The sequence below is a fragment of the Oncorhynchus gorbuscha genome, linkage group LG18 (assembly GCF_021184085.1).
Source record: "Oncorhynchus gorbuscha isolate QuinsamMale2020 ecotype Even-year linkage group LG18, OgorEven_v1.0, whole genome shotgun sequence".
NCBI classification, from domain to species: Eukaryota; Metazoa; Chordata; class Actinopteri; order Salmoniformes; family Salmonidae; genus Oncorhynchus; species Oncorhynchus gorbuscha.
In genome coordinates this window covers 15,627,313-15,650,022 of record NC_060190.1, presented here as the reverse complement: position 1 = coordinate 15,650,022, position 22,710 = coordinate 15,627,313, and the positions used below count along the sequence as shown (strand labels likewise).

General features: G+C 44.8%; 1 protein-coding gene and 1 long non-coding RNA gene across 3 annotated transcripts in view; both read right to left on the bottom strand.

The window, feature by feature from the left end:
* Positions 1-4,085: 4,085 nt before the first annotated feature.
* Positions 4,086-5,773, bottom strand: LOC124004332. Its single transcript, XR_006833366.1, has 2 exons — positions 4,594-5,773; positions 4,086-4,430 (listed from the first exon to the last, which is right to left on the bottom strand). It is a non-coding gene; the product is annotated as an uncharacterized LOC124004332 (long non-coding RNA).
* Positions 5,774-20,087: 14,314 nt separating this feature from the next.
* Positions 20,088-22,710, bottom strand: part of LOC124003970 — a 42,743-nt gene continuing 40,120 nt past the window's right edge. For both annotated transcript variants that reach the window (XM_046312670.1, XM_046312671.1), the window contains exons 3-5: positions 21,471-21,557; positions 21,002-21,337; positions 20,088-20,533 (exon numbers count right to left, since the gene is read on the bottom strand). In XM_046312670.1, the coding sequence (XP_046168626.1) occupies positions 20,157-20,533; positions 21,002-21,337; positions 21,471-21,534 (777 nt within the window). In that variant the 5' untranslated portion in view covers positions 21,535-21,557 and the 3' untranslated portion in view covers positions 20,088-20,156. The remainder of the gene's footprint in view (positions 20,534-21,001; positions 21,338-21,470; positions 21,558-22,710) is intronic.

Sequence of the window (22,710 nt, the reverse complement as noted above, 5' to 3'; positions counted from 1 at the left end):
AACCGAAATGATAAATCAATATTCAGATTGGTTCTCATTGGTCGGGTGGGAATATTGATTTAACCAGATTTGGGTTCTAGGCGCCTTGCTGGCTCGTGCCGTCTCTCTTTCCAAATGCATTGTGCTGTTTTTTAGTCTGGGTTTGCAGACAGTCGGAAGGCTTAATGTGGCTGTGTTTCCACAAACCCAGTGTCAAAAGGAACAGACGGTGTCCGTGTTCTGGGTACATAACAGGTAGTTCTGCCAAGCAGATCTGCACAGAAGAACTAATCAGACCACTGAGAGAAGCATGAGATTGAACTTCACTCAACTTTATAGAGTTTTCCCTGTTGGTTAACACTGTCAATGTTTTTCTTTACTCTGGCAAATGTGATTGAAATCAAAGCAATATTAAACACATTTCAATGCAACATACCGAAACAAAGCAAACTATTCAAGAGATTTTGTTGTAGGCAGAACGCATCAGAGTATAATTCTATTGTGCACAACTCAGCCCATACTCTACACAGACCTGTGAGCTTAACCAATCAGAGCTGCAAGTAGGCCTATATGAAAATAGACCATTGCCATATATGGATCTGTGGTTATTATTTTGTACTGGACTGTGTTTACAGCTGTGGTCTTGAGTAGATGTGTACACATTTTGTTCATATCCTTTGCCAGTTAGTGAGTTATTAGCCCAGTTATAGATCATTTGTAGTCAACAATAGGGGACTGATTGCTTCCTAGACATCTTTGAAAAGCAAGTCAGGTAAAGAGCTTTTTTTGTCTTAAAGGGGCAGTGTTGTATTTTGAGACAGGCTTGAATAAGCTACGTAGCCAATAGGCAGAGGGGAGCATAATTTGTCTGACTCTGTGATAATGGTATGGGAATAATAATGCATTTTATTGTGTAAAGTTTTTTTTTCTTCTTTGCATCAAACATCACAGACATTTTCAGTCCCCTCCTTGTCTGAAGGACAAGTGGATAAACAGGTTCATGTCAAGTCCTGCCTGTTTTTTTCAAAAGTCTCATAAAATGTAGGCCAACATTGAACACCACACATTGGCTGCTACTGTAGGCTAAGTGATAGAAAAGCTTTTCCATGTTAAAATGTTATGGGGTGCATTTTATCCATTGTTTTTGATGGTAGTCCACTCTGGTATGCCTATATTATGAGCAAATGGCCACAGGAACCTACTTGGCCACTGTTAAAACTTTAACTTAAAGCAGGTACACCCTCACTGTTCACAATAAACACGTGCTGGAAGTTGCACAGAATTTTCAAGTTCAAGTTTGCGGTCAGCAGACCTGATTTATTTTTTTGAGGGTTCCAAATGAAAACACTGGCTGGAGAGCAGTATACTCAACCAATCAAATGCATTTTATAAAGCCCTTTTTTACATTAGCAGTTGTCACAAAGTGCTATACAGATACCCAGTCTAATACTGTCGACTCTATTGTAGTGCAGAAATAGACTAGTGACTATCAACACTTGACTAACATTGTAGCGTTATTGTTGGAGAGAGGTAAAGACAATGATTTTGTTCGGGCGCCAGGCAGATATTAACCCTGCCTAAAGGAAAAGAGTAGGATAGAGAGAGTACCACTACCAGACCCACACACATCAGCAGAAGAGACTGCCTAGAGTGTAGCCTGCCAGATAAGATAATACACACCATATAAATCACACGTCAGAGCAAAGGGGTAACCCAACCAATAGGTTATTCCCTCAAATGCTGCACCGACAACGTATGAACATTTCATTACCATCTAATGCAGATCATTTCAATTCCAGCCTTGCTGTGTCCCCAGAGTTGCACCTTTTTAGTTACATTTACATTTTAGTAGACACTTATCCAGAGCGATTTACAGAAGCAATTAGGGTTAAGTGCTTTGCTCAGGGGCACATTCACAGATTTTTCACCAAGTCGGCTCAGGGATTCAACCAGCTACTCTTCGGTTACTGGCCCAACAGCTAGGCTACCGCCCAGTAATATCACGCCCGATTTTACTACTCAATTCATCTTCAAGCCTTCGATTAATTGAATCATGTGCGTTGGTGCTGGGCTGGAACACAGTTATGCAATCATTGGAGCACTCAGTGTTTGAAACCCCCCCCCTCCCATTTGCCCAGCAAGATAGAGGATCCATGCCTAATAAGGAGTTGAATATGAGGGTAAACCCCCAAGAATCTCACCTCCTTCACACACTTCCAATCCATTTCAGGGACTCTCTGCTCTTCAAAGGGGCCTCTCACTGTTTTTGCCCTACAGTAGTCCCAAACACCACACCCACTGTGTGTGAGGGTGTGTGTATGTGTGTCACCCTCCGCCCAAAATCTGCAGCTCTCTCTCTCTCTCTCTCTCTCTCTCTCTCTCTCTCTCTCTCTCTCTCTCTCTCTCTCTCTCTCTCTCTCTCTCTCTCACCTAGAATGTGAGGTTGGGGGAGGAGGGCTGGGTTGCCAGGCGTTACATAAACACAGCAACATAGGTTACTTAACCGCCTCCCCCTTTAACGAGGAGGAAATGGCCGAAGCAGTGGTGCATGGGAAAGGTGTGGGGTTCTTCCCTAATGAGATCCATCTGCAGGCCTATTCTGTGTGTATACATTGACCACATGTCCCCATTCAAGCCAGCACCGGCAGGACTATTGACTCATCTGCCCACACGAGGACGGCGGTTGGGTCTTTAATTTGAAGGAGCAGAAAGCCACAGACATACATTACTGTAGATTCTTCATAGTTTGGCCATTTTTTCTTGGAACTAGGAATTGTTGATGCAAGATGAATCTAGAAGTTCTGTAACCATGAGGCTTGCTGTTTATTGGTGCAATCGAGCAGGCCTCAGTCATTGCCATGTGCATTCTGCACAATCACGCAATAAGCTTCTTCATTATTTATATTAAATCACATACCTGTATCAGCGGAGGCTGCTGAGAGGAGAGCGGCTCATAATAATGGCCAGAACGAAGCAATTGGAAGGGCATGAAAAAAAAACCTGTAAAACATGTGTTTCACTCTGACTCTTCTCCAGTCATCACCACGAGCCAGTTCTCCCAAATGAAGGTGCCATCAACCTCCAGTGGTCTGTATCGCATGGATCAAAAGAGTTTGAGAGACAACAGAAAAGACAGAATCGTTCAGTGCATTAGCAGATGGAGGTACACGTGGAATGCTACAGATGGACTTATCAACAGGGATTTGGATATGATTCTCTCATAGAAGGTTTGAGTACATGACAATTTGGTCCGTATCCAAGGACAACAGATGGAAATCCTTTCATTTAAAAATGCATATTTCCTTGCACAAGATGTTTTTTTTTCTGCCCCAATCTAAAAACGGATTTGAATGACAACTTGCTCCCATTTTCATATGTTTATGACCCTGAATTGCAGAGAGTCATACACACTGGACAGCTGTCAACCCATCCAATATCAACCCAGTAAACTGCAGTGGATTCTGTTCTTCTGTGTTCCAGTGTGTTACTGTGTAAGTAGGTTAGTGTTAGTGTAACCGTTAGTGATGTTAGTGGTAGTGTCCGTGTGAACACAGTGTATACTGGTGTTGCCCTACTTGCACTCATGGGAGTGTTACTGTGCTTGTGTTATTGTTGACACAGTGTTTAGTCTACTTTGTCTGTGTTTTAGTGTGTGGACAGTGTGGACACTACTGGTGTTGACCTCCTGGCATGATGGGCATCCTTCAGCCTGGCACTTAACCTGAATCATGCCATGTGTGCCCAGCTGCTGCAGAAAGGAATCATAGCACGTTGCAAGGCAGGCTGTGGTGTTGACACGTTAGTCACCGTAGATAAGAAACTCCAATATAATAACACAATCATAGAACTATACTGGAGCGAATGCACTATATTGTCACTAGTCAAACAATTGATTATCGTTATCTCAATTGCGTCAATCTTAAAGGGGCAATGCAGTCAAAACTGGATTTTTCTTGTTTGAAAAAAATACATATTTCCACACTATGAGGTCAAAATAACACTCGGAAATTGTGAAAATGATGATAATGCCCTTTTGTGTAAGAGCTGTGAGGTAAACCGTGGGGTGTTGGGTTGAGCGTGCGGAGATGAACACAGAAACAGGGATGTTCTAGTCAACAAACACGACTTTACTAGGCAATAAAATAAACAGAACAACGAAATCACGTAGGTTTGGCTTTGGTCCTTCTTCTCAGCTTCTGCTCTGTATCGGTCTCTTGGTTCTCCCCCTCGGTGTGCCACAGTGCTCCTTTTATGTGGCCTCTCTGGCTGGTTGGCACGTTCCCCTAATTACCTCTAATTGGAGCCATCCGTGTTGGGGTGCCCAGCCCGTGTACTCCCAGCAGAGGGAGTACCCACCTCCCCCCTTAGCCCTACAGGAGGGAGGCGTGTTCAGGGCTAAGTTTGCATCCCTCCTGGAAAGGGCGTTCGCATTGCCATGCTGGAGCCCCGATCTGTGGATGACAGAGAAAGAGAATAGCTGTAAGGACAGGAATCAGCAGGTGACACGTTCATTTGTGTCATTACCTCTTGCCATCCTTCTCGACAATCGAGTACTTCTTCTCCCTCGGGAGGAGCTTCCTGCTGACATACATGATTGGGTGCTCCTTGACTTACTGCTCTTGGGACAAGTCTGTCCGGACCAGGAGGTGTATTGAGAAGTCAGGGTTGACGAGTACCGGGTGCGAACATAGATGGACCTTCAGGGCCTGGAACGCCGCCTGTGTGTCCTCCGTCCATCACACCGTCTGGGGTAGTCGTGCCTTCATTGGGTCTGTGAGGGGAGAAGCTATTGCAGGCTCGTTAGGTACAAATCAACTGTAGTAGCCTGCTAACTCCAGGAACGACTTCACCTGCCTCTTGGTTCGGGGCACCGGCCATTCCCTAATGGCAGTGATTTTTATTCTTGAGGCTTCACATTTCTCGGCCCGATTTGATAGCCCAGGTACTCCTCCATTGGATTCCAAGATGGCGTAGCAGTGCAGACATGTTTTGTTCATCCTCTCGTGTACTTTTTTATTTTTCGTCTTTTTGTATATATATTTCATTTTATTTTCAATCTCATCTCCATTTTAGTTCAATTACATCTTCCGGTAACCTGCCTCACCCAATGTGATACGGAACCACTATTATTTTTTATTATAGCAAGAACCACTTAGCCATCAGAAGCTAACCAGCTAATTAGCTACAAGCTATTTAGTCATTGTTAGCCACTGCTAGCGGCCTTTACCTTCTGCACAGCCCTTTTTTTTGACTGGATAATACTCGCCAGCCTACCAGTAACGGACTGTCTCCCCACTACAACGCTGGATTCCTGCCGTAATCCCTGGACCATTACTCCTGATCTTCACAGCTAGCTAGCACCCACCGAGTTACCCTGTACTGAAGCTATCCCTGAGGCTCACCTCCCGGCCTACTCAGTTGTTCACCCGGACTCCACCCAAACAAGTCTAGAACACACTACTCCACTGGATTCTTGCTGTAAGCTCTGGACCTTGGCACCGGATCACCGCTGCTACCGAGTGGCTATAGTGGCTAACGGCCCTACCCCGAAGTTAGCACCAGTTAGCCGTAAGCCAGGTGCATTTCCCGGCTAGAAAACTAAATTACTACAACTACAATACCTCTTTTGCCATCTGACTTGGATCCTTTGTCGACACGGCGCCCTGCCGCATCTTCACGACTCCATCCGCTGTGCCTTCAACCGGCCCCAGTCGCGAACTCAGGCTCTGTGTGTAGTTAACCGACCCTATCCGCCCAGTCGTCGCCATTTTACCTGTTGTTGTTTGTGCTGATTAGCTGTTGTTGTCTCACCCGTTGTTGCCTTAGCTAGCTCTCCCAATCAACACCTGTGATTACTTTATGCCTCGCTGTATGTCTCTCTCATATGTCAATATGCCTTGTATACTGTTGTTTAGGTTAGTTATCATTGTTTTAGTTCACAATGGAGCCCCTAGTTCCACTCTTCATACCTCTGATACCTCCTTTGTCCCACCTCCTACACATGTGGTGACCTCACCCATTATAACCAGCTTATCCAGAGATAGAACCTCTCTTATCATCACTCAGTGCCTGGACTTACCTCCACTCTACCCGCATTCACCATACCCCTGTCTGCACATTATGCCCTGAATCTATTCTACCACGCACAGAAATCAGCTCCTTTTATTCTTTGTCCCCAACGCTCTAGACGACCAGTTTTGATAGCCTTTAGCCGTACACTCATCCTACTCCTCCTCTGTTCCTCGGGTGATGTGAAGGTAAACCCAGGCCCTGCGTGTCCCCAGGCACCCTCATTTGTTGACTTCTGTGATCGAAAAAGCCTTGGTTTCATGCATGTCAACATCAGAAGCCTCTTCCCTAAGTTTGTTTTACTCACTGCTTTAGCACACTCCGCCAACCCTGATGTCCTTGCCGTGTCTGAATCCTGGCTCAGGAAGGCCACCAACAATTCTGAGATTTCCATACCCACCTACAACATTTTCAGTCAAGGTAGAACTGACAAAGGGGGAGGAGTTGCAATCTACTGCAGAGATAGCCTGCAAAGTTCTGTCATAGTTTCCAGGTCTATACCCAAACAGTTTGAACTTCTAAGTTAAAAAATTAACCTCTCCAGAAATAAGTCTCTCACTGTTGCCACCTGCTATCGACCCCCCTCCGCTCTCAGCTGTGCCCTGGACACCATTTGTGAATTGATCGCCCCCCATCTAGCTTTAGAGTTCGTTCTGTTAGGTGACCTAAACTGGGATATGCTTAACACCCGGCAGTCCTACAATCTAAGATAGATGCCCTCAATCTCACACAAATCATCAAGGAACCCACCAGGTACAATCCTAAATGCGTAAACATGGACACCCTCATATACATTATCCTGACCAACTTGCCCTCCAAATACACCTCTGCTGTTTTCAATCAGGATCTCAGCAATCACTGCCTCATTGCCTGCATCTGCTATGGGTCTGTTGACCACCCCTCATCACTGTCAAACGCTCCCTAAAACATTTCTGCGAGCAGGCCTTTCTAATCGACCTGGCCCGGGTACCCTGGAAGGATATTGACCTCATCCCGTCAGTAGAGGATGGATGCCTGGTCATTCTTTAAAAGTAATTTCCACACCATCTTAGATAAGCATGCCCCGTTCAAAAAAATGCAAAAATAAGAACAGATATAGCCCTTGGTTCACTCCAGACCTGACTGCCCTTGACCAGCACAAAAACATCCCGCGATATGCAATTGTTCAGAGAAGTCAGGAACCAATACATGCAGTCAGTCAGGAAAGCAAAGGCTAGCTTTTTAAGCAGAAATTCACATCCTTTAGCTCTAACTCCAAAACGTTTTGGGACACTGTAAAGTTCATGGAGAACAAGAGCACCTCCTCCCAGCTGCCCACTGCACTGAGGCTAGTTAACACGGTCACCACTGATAAATCCATGATAATCGAAGATTTCAATAAGCATTTTTTTCAGCGGCTGGCCATGCCTTCCTCCTGGCTACTCCAACCCCGGGCCAACAGCTCCGCTCCCCCCCCCCCGCAGCTACTCGCCCAAGCCTCCCCAGCTTCTCCTTCACCCAAACAAATCAGCTGGGCTAGACAATCTGGACCCTCTCTTTCTAAAACTATCCGCCGCCATTCTTGCAACTCCTATTACCAGCCTGTTCAACCTCTCTTTCGTATCGTCCGAGCTCCCTAAAGATTGGAAAACTGCCACGGTCATCCCCCTCTTCAAAGTGGGTGATACCCTAGACCCAAACTGTAACAGACCTATATCCACCCTGCCCTGTCTATCTAAAGTCTTCGAAAGCCAAGTTAATAAACAGATCACTGACCATTTCGAATCCCACCGTACCTTCTCCGCTGTGCAATCCGGTTTCCGAGCCGGTCACGGGTGCACCTCAGCCACGCTCAAGGTACTAAACGATATCATAACCGCCATCGATAAAAGACAGTACTGTGCAGCCGTCTTCATCGACCTGGCCGAAGCTTTCGACTCTGTCAATCACCGTATTCTTATCGGCAGACTCAATAGCCTTGATTTTTCTAATGACTGCCTCGCTTGGTTCACCAACTACTTTGCAGACAGAGTTCAGTGTGTCAAATCGGAGGGCATGTTGTCCGGACCTCTGGCATGGGGGTACCACAGGGTTAAATTCTCGGGCCGACTCTTTTCTCTGTATATAACAATGATGTCGCTCTTGCTGCGGGCGATTCCCTGATCCACCTCTACGTAGACAACACCATTCTGTAAACTTCTTGCCCTTCCTTGGACACTGTGCTAACTAGACTCCAAACGAGCTTCAATGCCATACAACACTCCTTCTGTGGCCTCCAACTGCTCTTAAACGCTAGTAAAACCAAATGCTTGCTTTTCAACCATTCGTTGCCCGCTCTCGCCCGACTAGCATCACCACCCTGGATGGTTCCGACCTAGAATATGTGGACAACCATAAATACCTAGGTGTCTGGTTAGACTGTAAACTCTCCTTCCAGACTCATTAAACATCTCCAATCTAAAATCAAATCTAGATTCGGCTTTCTATTTCGCAACAAAGCCTCCTTCACTCACGTCACCAAACTTACCCTCGTAAAACTGACTATCCTACCGATCCTCGACTTTGGCGATGTCATCTACAAAATAGCTTCCAATACTCTACTCAGCAAACTGGATGCAGTCTATTACAGTGCCATCCATTTTGTTACCAAATCACCTTATACCACCCACCACTGCGACCTGTATGCTCTAGTCGGCTGGCCATCGCTACTTATTCGTCGCCAGACCCACTGGCTCCAGGTCATCTATAAGTCTATGCTAGGTACAGCTCCGCCTTATCTCAGTTCTCTGGTCACGATAACAACACCCACCTGTAGAACACCCACCTGTAGCACAGAGCTCCCGTGCGATACCTTTCGCTACCGCCGTGTGTAATGGGATCATCTCAGGATACCGGATGGCATAAACCACGGTTAACATTATGTATTGGTGTCCCCTCGCGGTCTTCACCAATGGACCCACCAGATCCATCGCCACACGCTCAAACAGCACCCCTATAATGGGCAAGGGAAACAAAGGCTTTCTATAATGTGCCCTTGGAGCTGTGATCTGGCACTCCAGGCAGGTATGGCAGTAGTTCTCCACTGCGCGCTTGATTCCGGGCCAGTGGAACCGATTCCCAATCTGCTCTCTGGTTTTCTCCTGCGCCTGAAATTGTCACTCACAGTGATTTATTAGACATACAATGATTTAAAAATAGAATTACAAAGACTGCAGGGGGGGGCTTTAAACCGTCACATGACAAAAATACTTATAGAAGGATATGCATGTTACATATTAGATGAAAAATGCAGACAGAGCAGTATCCATTAACCCCGCATTACAGTTTGGCCAACCGTGTGTGGTCTCCCGTGGCAACAAAGCTGTGCTGTGCACGTACTGTACTACTTGACAGTTCACTCACACCACTGAACTCCAGCTCTAATTCGATCACCTAACACTCTGATCCAAATTATGAGATGGGTTAAAATGGGCGTGGCAACCAGATTAGGACAAATATCTCTATTCCAATGAGCGAGAACATGGACAAGAACATGAACGAGAACATGGACAATCTCAGACAGCTTGGTGTGAATGGGGGGGGGGGTTTGAGGTATGACTTGGTGCCCTGACACATCCACTTGGGTGTTGATTTGAGGTGACATTCAGGATGTTAAACAGCTTGTGCCAAACATTGTCGACAGTCCCTCTGGGTGGTATTCATTAGGCACCAAACAGAAGGATAGAGACAACAGGGGAGGGACTACTTGGACATGATCTGATTTAAAAAAAAATGCTCATTTTGGTTTCCCGTATTTGAATGTTTTCTGTTGCATGTCCTAACTAACGCGACCCAGGTCTCCTGTTTCTGGCCCTATGGTTCCCCTCTTTGCACTGGGATTCTCTGCCTCTAACCCTATTACAGGGGCTGAGTCACTGGCTTACTGGGGCTCTCTCATACCGTCCCTGGGAGGGGTGCGTCACCTGAGTGGGTTGAGTCACTGATGTGGTCGTCCTGTCTGGGTTGGCACCCCCCCCCCCCCTGTTGTGGAATTATCAGAATTAGTTGAGTAACATAGATAAGATGTGTTATTTTCATGATATGCTTATGAGTTATTTCTCATAAGAATGTATTTTGTTGTACTATAGTGGTGGCCATCTGTTCTATGTCAGGACTAAGTTGCATGGGCCACAGAGAGGGGAGAGGTCAAAGTCTCATCATGTGTAAACATATCTTTTACTCCCTACCTTTTTCCCAGTGGGAAAAGGAGGGTTGCAGTGTCTGGAATCATTCTATGCTCCCTCTAATGTTGCTTTTAAAATTTTAATTTTATTTAACCAGGCAAGTCAGTTAAGAACACATTCTTATTTTCAATGACGGCCTGGGAACAGTGGGTTAACTGCCTGTTCAGGGGCAGAACGACAGATTTGTACCTTGTCAGCTCGGGGATTTGAACTCGCAACCTTCCGGTTACTAGTCCAACGCTCTAACCACTACGCTACTCTGCCGCCCCTTTTATCTTAACCTATAGCCTCACCCTCCTCTCCGTGAGTTTGTCTAGGAGGTTGTATTTTGAGTTGGTTGTATCTAAATGACAACTTGATATATGCCTGTTGATATGGAGGAATTGGTTTATGGTTCTGGGGTTTGGGAAAGGAGACAAAGCTGAACGATGAATTATGTCTATGCTGTCTGACTATGTGTGTCTTTGCTATTAAAAGGAACTCAGTTGCATTGTAAGGGGGCTCTCAGAGAATTCACTGAGAGACACTGAATTTATCTGAGAGTCACAGGATTGTGATAGAGCTCATATAATTAAAGATGGACTTTTATAACTAACTCTGACGTGTGTGTGTGTTTCGCTCCCATGATTTGGTAAATGGAGGACATTTCCACGACATTAGCCAGGCCCAGCCAATAATAATTAGTTTTTCCACACAAAAGGGCTTTATTACAGACAGAAATACTCCTCAGTTTTGTGTTGTGCCGTGGCGGAGATCTTTGTGGGCTAGTCTCAGGATGGTAAGTTGGTGGTTGAAGATATCCCTCTAGTGGTGTGGGGGCTGTGCTTTGGCAAAGTGGGTGGGGTTATATCCTTCCTGTTTGGCCCTGTCCGGGGCTGTCCTCAGATGGGGCCACAGTGTCTCCTGACCCCTCTTGTCTCAGCCTCCAGTATTTATGCTGCAGTAGTTTATGTGTCGGGGGCTAGGGTCAGTTTGTTATATCTGGAGTACTTCTCCTGTCCTATTTGGTGTCCTGTGTGAATTTAAGTGTGCTCTCTCTAATTCTCTCTTTCTCTCTTTCTTTCTCTCTCTTGGAGGACCTGAGCCCTAGGACCATGCCTCAGGACTACCTGACATGATGACTCCTTGCTGTCCCCAGTCCACCTGGCCGTGCTGCTGCTCCAGTTTCAACTGTCCTACCTTATTATTATTGGACCATGCTGGTCATTTATGAACATTTGAACATCTTGGCCATTTTTCTGTTATAATCTCCACCCGGCACAGCCAGAAGAGAACTGGCCACCCCACATAGCCTGGTTCCTCTCTAGGTTTCTTCCTAGGTTTTGGCCTTTCTAGGGAGTTTTTCCTAGCCACTGTGCTTCTACACCTGCATCGCTTGCTGTTTGGGGTTTTAGGCTGGGTTTCTGTACAGTACTTTGAGATATCAGCTGATGTACGAAGGGCTATATAAATACATTTGATTTGATTTGATTTGGTACAGCTACATGATGCTCGGACATTGTCGTGCCTGATGGGTAAAATGAACCACTGTCCCATCGGAAATGAGAATTGGAAAGAGAATTGCATGCGTGTACTGCTCGTGGGGATTCTAGAACAGAGCACGCTTCTCCTCTGGCCTCGATCTGGATTCGAGGTAGCTCCGCTTGTTGTGAGGAGATGTCGCCATCTGTGCCAGTTAAACAAGTCTTATGTTTTGGTCTCGCGTCTTTATCTTCAAAAAGACTTTGCCCCTGCAATCTTGATAGTCCTCGACTATATCAAACGATACGAAGGAGAACGTTGTCAAAAGAGCAGGGTTCAGTACAATGAAGCTTTTCGCTTTGATGGAAGATTTTCTTCCCTATTCTTACACTGCAACTCTGGTGTCAAGCAGAGCTAGAGTCTCAACACCTTGCTGTTTACATCAAAGTAGCTCGAGCACGTCTCCGTTCTGTAATGTTTTCACTTTATTGATTTCCAGAGCAATAGCGTTATATAAGCACAGAATATCTAACTCCCCTTCTGTCTGCATAGAGTACACACAAGTCTTTCTATCCCTATGAGATTCACAACAGAAAACATTCCCCATTTCCATTATGCCCTTTCATTGAACTTTGACTCCTTTTTCTTTGCCCTTTGAAGGCCAAAATAATCTGGAGAGAAACTGTGTTATGATAATTGTAGGCCCATTTATAATAACAAATCAAATGCCTCTTCTCCCTTTTAATTACTCCCAAGGCTATTAGTCCCAAAGCCAACTGCCATTTTAGCGTTACCTGTTCGTACACTTACCTGTTTCTTTACGTAAATCCCAGGCCTGTGTTGACAGAATGGCCCTCGTCACCATGTTGATATGGCCAGCTGTGGATAGGATAGCTCACCTGACCATCGACCAGCAGGCTGTAATGTAAACCACTCTGAGAGGAGTAAACAGTGGCTGTCTAATTGGACAGGGAGTGGAACACACGGCCCCTCTCTGTGTGTGTGCACGTGGCAGAGAGGCATCGGAGGGCTTCTGGTCTCCATGGCACCGGGGCTGCATTCCCCACTGTGTTCCCTGGGTTGGGTGTGTGTGTGACGGAGAAAAAGTGTGTGTGTGTGTGTGTTTAGAGACAGAGATCAGAGTTGCTATGGCTAACCACTTCTCTTCTGAACTCTTTCACTCTTCCAAATTCTTTCTGCTGGCTTGGGTATGTAGTGTTTTCAAGAGAAGGATCCGGTACATCTTCAAACAAACACTAGTGTGGTGATGTAACAAGACAAGCAAAACATTTCAGATCGTGAGGAAGGGGGTTATCAAGTGTCAAATCACAGTGGGTGGTTTTTCATGGTAATGTAGGATGACATGCATCCACATATGCTCTTTTCAATCAAAGGGGTTCTCATGCACTCAAGAAAACATTTATTTAAATTAAATAGGCCCCCCATGGTACTGTGGGGATCAGTGGAGACTGGTGGGAGGAGCTATAGGAAGACATGCTCATTGTAATTGATGGAATGGAATGAATGGAACGGAGTCAAACGTGGTTTCCATACGTTTTATGTGTTTGATACCATTCCATTTATGCCCTTCCAATGAGCCTGTCCTCCTACAGCTCCTCCCACCAGCCACCACTGGTGGGTGTGTGACACGCTGACTGAAGTTATTCCTCTGCGGTATGTTAGTCTCCATCTCTCCTGAGGCCTTTTCTAATCACTGCTAAGAGATGATATGTTGAATATTCACAAGTGCCCCTTAAAAGAGAATAGGATGCCATTTGGTAAGCACCCTATATGTACGAGGATTGCAGTCCTGATAGTGTGTATGGTTGAATTTACTCAGGCAAACCGATACTCACGATCTCTCATAGTTAGTGTGTCACTCTCCCCCTCTTCTGGTGGAAAGGGGAAGTGGTTGAAATGCTGCTCTTACTCTGAACAGAAATGAACCACAAAGAAACATTTTAGTAGTAGTGGACTAAACTCCACTCTATGGTGAAGGAAGTTTATGATGATCTTCACCAACTGTGTGGAGTCGAGATCAGGCTTTGTGTAATCTAGCTCTGACTACATCTATTCGCCCAAGGTAAATTCTTTAAATGATGAAACTCCCACCTTGTACCAATGTTTTATCTCTGCGGTTGCATGCCTTTCTTAGTTAGCTGAATTCCAAACTTTTTCAATAAACGTTAATCATATACAGCTACTGACTGTTGGCACACAAACTCAGTGCAAATGCTCATCCCCATTGAATCTCAACAAGGAACCAGTTGGTGGTGGTATTTGAACATTTCTTGAAAAAGTATCACTTTCAGCAACCAAAGATGACAAATATAGGTACGAGGTTGGCGTTTCATAAATGAAGTATTGACCTTTGGGCAAATCGATGTAATCGGAGCTGGATTTGACAAAGCCTGGTCTCGGCTCCACGTCGTTGATGAAGTTCATCAGAAACTTCCTTCATCGTGGAGTTTAGTCAGCAGTGTAAATCATCATTGATCATGATGACGATTTGTGATGTGGAACATTGAATTCGGGTAGCTAGCAAATCTATATCCGACAGTTGAGAATGAAAACACAGACAGCTCTTAATATACTGTACATTCATAGCATCCGTTACTAATGGGATTGGATGATGATTAGTGTTATTTTACTGTACATTTTTAAATCCGGTGGACTTTCAAATGTTAACCACATGCAGGAACCCCTGACACCTTTAGCATGCAGTGTTATATATATATATATATATATATATATATATATATATATATATATATATATATATATATATATATATATATATATATATATATCATATATGTCTATATGAGAATCACACTGATAGCTGACATGTGAAATCAGTCTAAAGTACATATTTTCACTCAACTGCTTACCCTGTTCACATTATATGAACCACCCGCCACATAGATATAGAGATGTGGCCAAACCTACAGACCAGGAGGCGTGTTCATTATGCCGATCCTGTTGCAAATCTTTTCTTGAACAGAAGCAAACAGAACGAAACGGAGACAGAACTACCTGAGTTTCTCCAATAGAAACGTTGGTTGTAGTTGCAAAATGTTCCTTTTTGCAACTGTTTGGACTGATGATTATAACCGAGTACACATTGCATCATTACATCTCTCATGAGGGATTATTAGGTTCCTCAGTGACAATAAAGTGTGTGTGTGTGTGTGTGTGTGTGTGTGTGTGTGTGTGTGTGTGTGTGTGTGTGTGTGTGTGTGTGTGTGTGTGTGTGTGTGTGTGTGTGTGTGTGTGTGTGTGTGTGTGTGTGTGTGTGTGTGTGTGTGTGTGTGTGTTAACAGGACATTGACAGAACTTTCCCAGTACAGCATGACCCTAATATTCCAGTCTTGACAGTGGGCATTTTTAACCTGTCTCACTAAAAGCACAGCCAGACCCCGTCTAGCATTGACTTTAACTGGACCATTTGAGAAAAGCGGGCAGACTTGAAAAGCCTCCCAAAAACCTTGTTTCAATGGATGAAGATGTGAAAGAAGTGTTTTGCCCCAAAGGTTATGAGAAACAATGCACTTAGCCCAAGAGGGTGAGATGGGTCACTGTGTGTAGATAACCTTTGGACCCCATACTAATGGCACGTTCAAGGACATTTTCAACATGCTAACTGGATGATCAGGCACGTGTATAAATACAACCCGTTAGCAATCTGACATTTTTTTGGTTTCCTAGTTCCGACTAGCACATAAACGTGGCACAGGGGCCAGAGGAGATATGAGTAGAGGTTCTTATTTAGGGGTATATCCCAAAGCATCTATTTCCCTTCTTACAGTAAACTCATATTTAGTCCGTGTATTTTGATCACTCATACTGAATGTGAAGTTGGCCACAATTGCTGCAGCATAGACTCCAGCAGAGAGCAGCATTTGGCAACAAGAGACAGATTCAACACAGTGGTACGGTTTGCCCACTGGTAGTCCCTGTATTTCTTTGTCCAGTTGAAGTAATTGATTATAAAATATTTTACATTCTATATCTACTAAACATCTATTGTTTTAGATCCAAGATGCAAACAAGGTCATTTATGGTATGCACACAGCCAGCTCAGCTCAGAAATCACCTGTGCGGTATACTGTGTACAAAACATCAGGAACAGCTTCCTACTATTGAGTGAGTGGCACTCCCTTTTTGCCCTCAGAACAGACTCAATTCATCAGAGCATGGACTCAAATCAAATGTTATTTGTCACATACACATGGTTAGCAGATGTTAATGCAAGTGTAGCGAAATGCTTGTGCTTCTAGTTCCGACAATGCAGGAATAACCAACAAGTAATCTAACTAACAATTCCAAAACTACTGTCTTATACACACAAGTGTAAGGGGATAAAGAATATGTACATAAATATATATGAATGAGTGATGGTACAGAGCGGCATAGGCAAGATACAGTAGATGGTATCGAGTACAGTATATACATATGAGATGAGTATGTAAACAAAGTGGCATAGTTAAAGTGGCTAGTGATACATGTATTACATAAAGATGCAGTAGATGATATAGAGTACAGTATATACCTATACATATGAGATGAATAATGTAGGGTATGTAAACATTATATTAGGTAGCATTGTTTAAAGTGGCTAGTGATATATTTGACATAATTTCCCATCAATTCCCATTATTAAAGTGGCTGGAGTTGAATCAGTGTGTTGGCAGCAGCCACTCAATGTTAGTGGTGGCTGTTTAACAGTCTGATGGCCTTGAGATAGAAGCTGTTTTCCAGTCTCTCAGTCCCAGCTTTGATGCACCTGTACTGACCTCGCCTTCTGGATGATAGCGGGGTGAACAGGCAGTGGCTCGGGTGGTTGTTGTCCTTGATGATCTTTATGGCCTTCCTGTAACATCGGGTGGTGTAGGTGTCCTGGAGGGCAGGTAGTTTGCCCCCGGTGATGCGTTGTGCAGACCTCACTACCCTCTGGAGAGCCTTGCGGTTTTGGGCGGAGCAGTTGCCGTACCAGGCGGTGATACAGCCCGCCAGGATGCTCTCGATTGTGCATCTGTAGAGGTTTGTGAGACTTTTGGTGACAAGCCGAATTTCTTCAGCCTCCTGAGGTTGAAGAGGCGCTGCTGCGCCTTCTTCACGATGCTGTCTGTGTGGGTGGACCAATTCAGTTTGTCTGTGATGTGTATGCCGAGGAACTTAAAACTTGCTACCCTCTCCACTACTGTTCCATCGATGTGGATAGGGGGGTGTTCCCTCTGCTGTTTCCTGAAGTCCACAATCATCTCCTTAGTTTTGTTGACGTTGAGTGTGAGGTTATTTTCCTGACACCACACTCCGAGGGCCCTCACCTCCTCCCTGTAGGCCGTCTCGTCGTTGTTGGTAATCAAGCCTACCACTGTTGTGTCGTCCGCAAACTTGATGATTGAGTTGGAGGCCACGTTAACACGTTTAAATGTTTTACTCACCTTGGCTGCAGTGAAGGAGAGGCCGCATGTTTTGGTTGCAGGCCGTGTCAGTGGCACTGTATTGTCCTCAAAGCGGGCAAAAAAGTTAGTCTGCCTGGGAGCAAGACATCCTGGTCCGTGAAGTGGCTGGCTTTCTTTTTGTAATCCGTGATTGACTGTAGACCCTGCCACATACCTCTTGTGTCTGAGCCTTGAATTGAGATTCTACTTTGTCTCTATACTGACGCTTAGCTTGTTTGATTGCCTTGCGGAGGGAATAGCTACACTGTTTGCATTCGGTCATGTTTCCGGTCACCTTGCCCTGATTAAAAGCAATGGTTCGCGCTTTCAGTTTCACGCGAATGCTGCCATCAATCCACGGTTTCTGGTTTGGGAATGTTTTAATCGTTGCTATGGGAACGACATCTTCAACGCACGTTCTAATGAACTCGCACACCGAATCAGCGTATTCGTCAATGTTGTTGTCTGACGCAATACGAAACATATCCCAGTCCATGTGATGGAAGCAGTCTTGGAGTGTGGAATCAGTTTGGTCGGACCAGCGTTGAACAGACCTCAGCGTGGGAGCTTATTGTTTTAGTTTCTGTCTGTAGGCAGGGATCAACAAAATGGAGTCGTGGTCAGCTTTTCCGAAAGGAGGGCGGGGCAGGGCCTTATATGCGTCGCGGAAGTTAGAATAGCAGTGATCCAAGGTTTTGCCAGCCCTGGTTGCGCAATCGATATGCTGATACAATTTAGGGAGTCTTGTTTTCAGATTAGCCTTGTTAAAATCCCCAGCTACAATGAATGCAGCCTCAGGATGTATGGATTCCAGCTTGCAAAGAGTCAAATAAAGTTCGTTCAGAGCCATCGATGTGTCTGCTTGGGGGGGAATATATACGGCTGTGAATATGTAGCTCAGTTGGTAGAGCATGGCGCTTGTAACGCCAGGGTAGTGGGTTCGATTCCCGGGACCACCCATACGTAGAATGTATGCACACATGACTGTAAGTCGCTTTGGATAAAAGCGTCTGCTAAATGGCATATATTATTATTATTATATATTATAATATAATCGAAGAGAATTCCCTTGGTAAATAATGCGGTCGACATTTGATTGTGAGGAATTCTAAATCAGGCGAACGGAAGGACTTGAGTTCCTGTATGCTTTTGTGACCACACCACGTCTCGTTAGCCATAATGCATACGCCCCCGCCCCTCTCCTTACCAGAAAGATGTTTGTTTTTGTTGGCGCGATGCGTGGAGAAACCAATAAGGTGTCAAAAGCATTCCACCGTAGTGTCAAGTTTGCTGGATGTTCTTTGGGTTGGTGGACCGTTCTTGATGCACACGGGAAAGTTGAGCGTGAAAACCCCCAGCAGCGTTGCATTTCTAGATACAAACCGATGTGCCTGGCACCTACTGCCAGACCCTGTTCAAAAGCACCTAAATGTCTGGCCCGGTCCCCCTCTGAAGGGCACACATACACCACCCACGTGTCAAAGCTTCAAAACCCTCTAACCCGTCTCCTCCCCTTCATCTACACGGATTGAAGTGGATTTAACGAGGGACATCGATAAGTATACAGCTTTCACCTTTTCAGTCCATGGCATGGAAAGAGCAGATGTTCCTAATGTTTAGTACACCCAGTGTATATTGAACACTTGCTGACTAGGGACACCTAAAACGGCACAATTACCAGACTACTAAAAGTTCCTGTTAATGAGGGGGAACACCTCAATTAGTATAAGATATTAGTAGAAGTAGTATAAGATATATTTGTGACAGGCCACCTATTGAGGAATGGAATGGACCAGACAACATGATAAAATAAATTATATATATATTTTTTTTTTATCATGTTGTCTGGTCCATTGGTCCATTCCTCAATATATATGTTATTTAAAGAAAAGCACATTTTTTTGTCCATTAAAATAACATAGAATTGATCAGAAATACAGTGTAGACATACAGTGTAGACATTGTTAATGTTGTAAATTACTATTGTAGCTGGAAATGGCAGATTTTTAATGGAATATCTCCATAGGCGTAGAGGCCCATTATCAGCAACCATCACTCCTGTGTTCCAACGGCACGTTGTGTTAGCTAATCCAAGTGTATCATTTTAAAAGGATAATTGATAATTAGAAAACCCTTTTGCAATTATGTTAGCACAGCTGAAAATTCGAATGAAACTCATCAGTCTATTCGTGTTCTGAGAAATGAAGGCTATTCCATGTGAGAAATTGCCAGGAAACTGAAGATCTCGTACAACGCTGTGTACTACTCCCTTCACAGAACAGCGCAAACTGACTCTAGAATAGGAAGAGGAGTGGGAGGCCCCGGTGCACAACTGAGCAAGAGGACAAGTGCATTAGTGTCTAGTTTGAGAAACAGACGCCTCACAAGTCCTCAACTGGCAGCTTCAATAAATAGCACCTGCAATACACCAGTCTCAACGTCAACAGTGAAGAGGCGACTCCGGGATGCTGGCCTTCTAGGCAGAGTTGCAAAGAAAAAGCCATATCTCAGACTGACCAATAAAAAGAAAAGATGAAGATGGGCAAAACAACAGACACTGGACAAAGGAAGTCTGCCTGAAGGCCAGCATCCCGGAGTCGCCTCATCACTGTTGACTGGTGTTTTGCGGGTCCATGCATCCAAAGCTCTCTCTATGAATTTGAAATGGTTACATTTCTCCAGTCCCATCCATCAGCTTTTTACCGAAATGGGGGTGAAGTAAGCTTTGTTATTGTTTCTACTGCTGCTTGCCGTTTTTAATTAACAATCACATACACCTGGCACTGGCAGACCAACAAGGGTGCGTTCACAATAGGTTGACAGTTCTACCCGTTTCCACCAGGTTATCAGCCTCTCTCACCTGGACATCATTTCCTTGTTCTACGCAGCCAAGGAAACTTTTGGACCATGAAAGGAACCTCACACAATGGCTCTTCCATATTTTTATTAATTGATCCTGGTGCTTCCTGGTCCATTTGCTAATGTTCGTTTTCAGACATCACACCAGGAAGAGAGTACTCAGGAGGACTAGAAAGGTTTTCCACACAGGACCAATGGCCCCTGCCCCATTGGCATTGGGCTCCTCAACCCTGGCTTCACCATGCTCTGGTACCAAGCTGGAGGTCAGGTAGGCTCCGGTACTAGGGATCCACAGGGAGCAGTTGTAGGCACCTTCCCCAGAGATGGTCTTTCTATTCAGAGAACTAGTTATTGTCAAAAATGTTCCATCCTTCACTTGTTTAGTTTTGATTTTAGGGTCCCCAGTCACATTGTTGTGTCCCTGGAACCAGTGCACCTCTCCGTCAGGGTAGACCTCAGTGAAGGTGCAGGTTGGGCCCTCATCACTGACACTGGACTGGGCCTCCCTGTAGCACTCTGAATGGAAACAGAGCAAGTTCTTTTAAAACACAAAGAATATGGCTGAGGTGGGGGGTTCTTGAGAAATGGTGCAATGTGCTTCCGTAAGTCCCCTGACACCATTAGTCATACATTTTGCTCAGTGGAGGCACTATAAAGTGCCTTGTACTTCCTGGTGGTTAGGCAATGTCCATTTGCTACCACTGACCTATATGCAATATTGACAAACAGTGCAAAATACCAATTGCAGAGGAGGCTGGTGGGAGGAGCTATAGGAGGACTGGCTCATTGTAATGGCTGGAATGGAATTAATGGAACAGTCAAACATGACTACTATTCCATTTAACCCATTCCAGCCATTACAATGAGCCAGTCCTCCTATAGCTCCTCCCACCAGCCTCTTGTCAAAGTCTTTGGGAATACATGCTTGACAGATGTCTAGGTTATGACAGTATTACATGAGTGAGAATGGGCTAGGACACTCGCCTTGCAGCTTCACAGTTGTGGTGACCTCCTTTACTCCTTGATTGGAGCGCAGCTTGCACAAGTACTTTCCCTGCTCCAGTGGCTGTACCTGCAGCAGAGTCAGGGTCAGCTGTGTCTGTGGGGTATAACTACACTCCATGGCACTAGGTGTGTTCCCTGGGTGGGTCCCCATCACTCCAGTCGCGTTAACATCACACAGGCACTTCCCGTCCTGCCGGACCCAGGCCAGATGATTGATTGACAGCCCTTCCTGGAAGGTGGAGATTCTGCATTGGAGGGTAACACTCTGGTGACATGGCACAATCAGAGAGTCAACAGTGCTTAGCTTCACCAGCTCTGTGGATTAAGGAGATATTGGAGTTAGTTTCTTCACATAGCTCTCTTGGAATGGCTGTGCTCTACTAATGCTTGTTCCTGACTTAAACCATTCCATTTAATGTTATGAAGTGTTTCAACGTGATTTGCTTACCTGTCGTGAGCGTGACAGCAACACAGAGCCAAAGTATCACAGTTTGCTGGGTAAATAGGTTCATCTTGTGTCTCCTGACTTGATCTCCTATAGAGAGACATAAGTTACACATTGGTCATGTTAAACTAGTACAGTATGTCCCTCTCACTCAGTCTACCGGATATTCACCTTCACCTGTTGCAAACACAGTGCACTTACTCATGCAACTGATTGATCCTTACAAGAAAAGTACATATCTGATGCAACACTACATCACTCGTGGTCCTCTGTAGCTCAGTTGGTAGAGCATGGCGCTTGTAACGCCAGGGTAGTGGGTTCGATCCCCGGGACCACCCATACGTAGAATGTATGCACACATGACTGTAAGTCGCTTTGGATAAAAGCGTCTGCTAAATGGCATATATTATTATTATTATATTACATCGTCAAATAGTCCTTACAGAGCCTGGAGGTGTGTTTTGGGTCATTGTCCTGTTGAAAAACAAATGATAGTCCCTCTGAGCGCAAACCTGATGTGATGGCATATTGCTGCAGAATGCCGTGGTAGCCATGCTGGTTAAGTGTGCCTTGAATTATAAACAAATCACTGACAGTGTTACCAGAAAAGCACCCCCACACCATCACAACTCCTCTTCCATGCTTCCCGGTGGGTACCACACATGCAGAGATCATTCGTTCACCTACTCTGCATCTCACCAAGACATGGCAAATGGAACCAAAAATATAACATTTGGACTCATCATACCAAAGAACAGATTTCCACCAGTCTAATGTCCATTAATCATGTTTCTTGGCTCAAGCAAGTCTCTTCTTCTCATTGGTGTACTTTAGTAGTGTTTTTTGTTGTTGCAGCAATTCGACCATTAAGGCCTGATTCATGCAGTCTCCTCTAAACAGTTGATATTGAGATGGGTCTTACTTGAACTCCGTGAAGCATTTATTTGTGCTGCAATCTGAGACTGGTAACTCTAATGAACTTATCCTCTGTAACAGAGGTAACTCTGCATCTTCCTTTCCGATGGCGGACCTCATGAGAGCTGGTTTCATCATAGTGCTTGATGGTTTTGTGACTGCACTTGAGCAAGCTTTCAAAGTTATTGAAATGTTTCGTATTGACTGACCTTCATGTCTTAAAGTAATTGACTGTCATTTCCCTTTGCTTATTTGTGCTGTTCTTGCCATAATATTGACTTGATCTTTTAACAAATAGGGCTATCTTCTGTATAGCACCCCTACCATG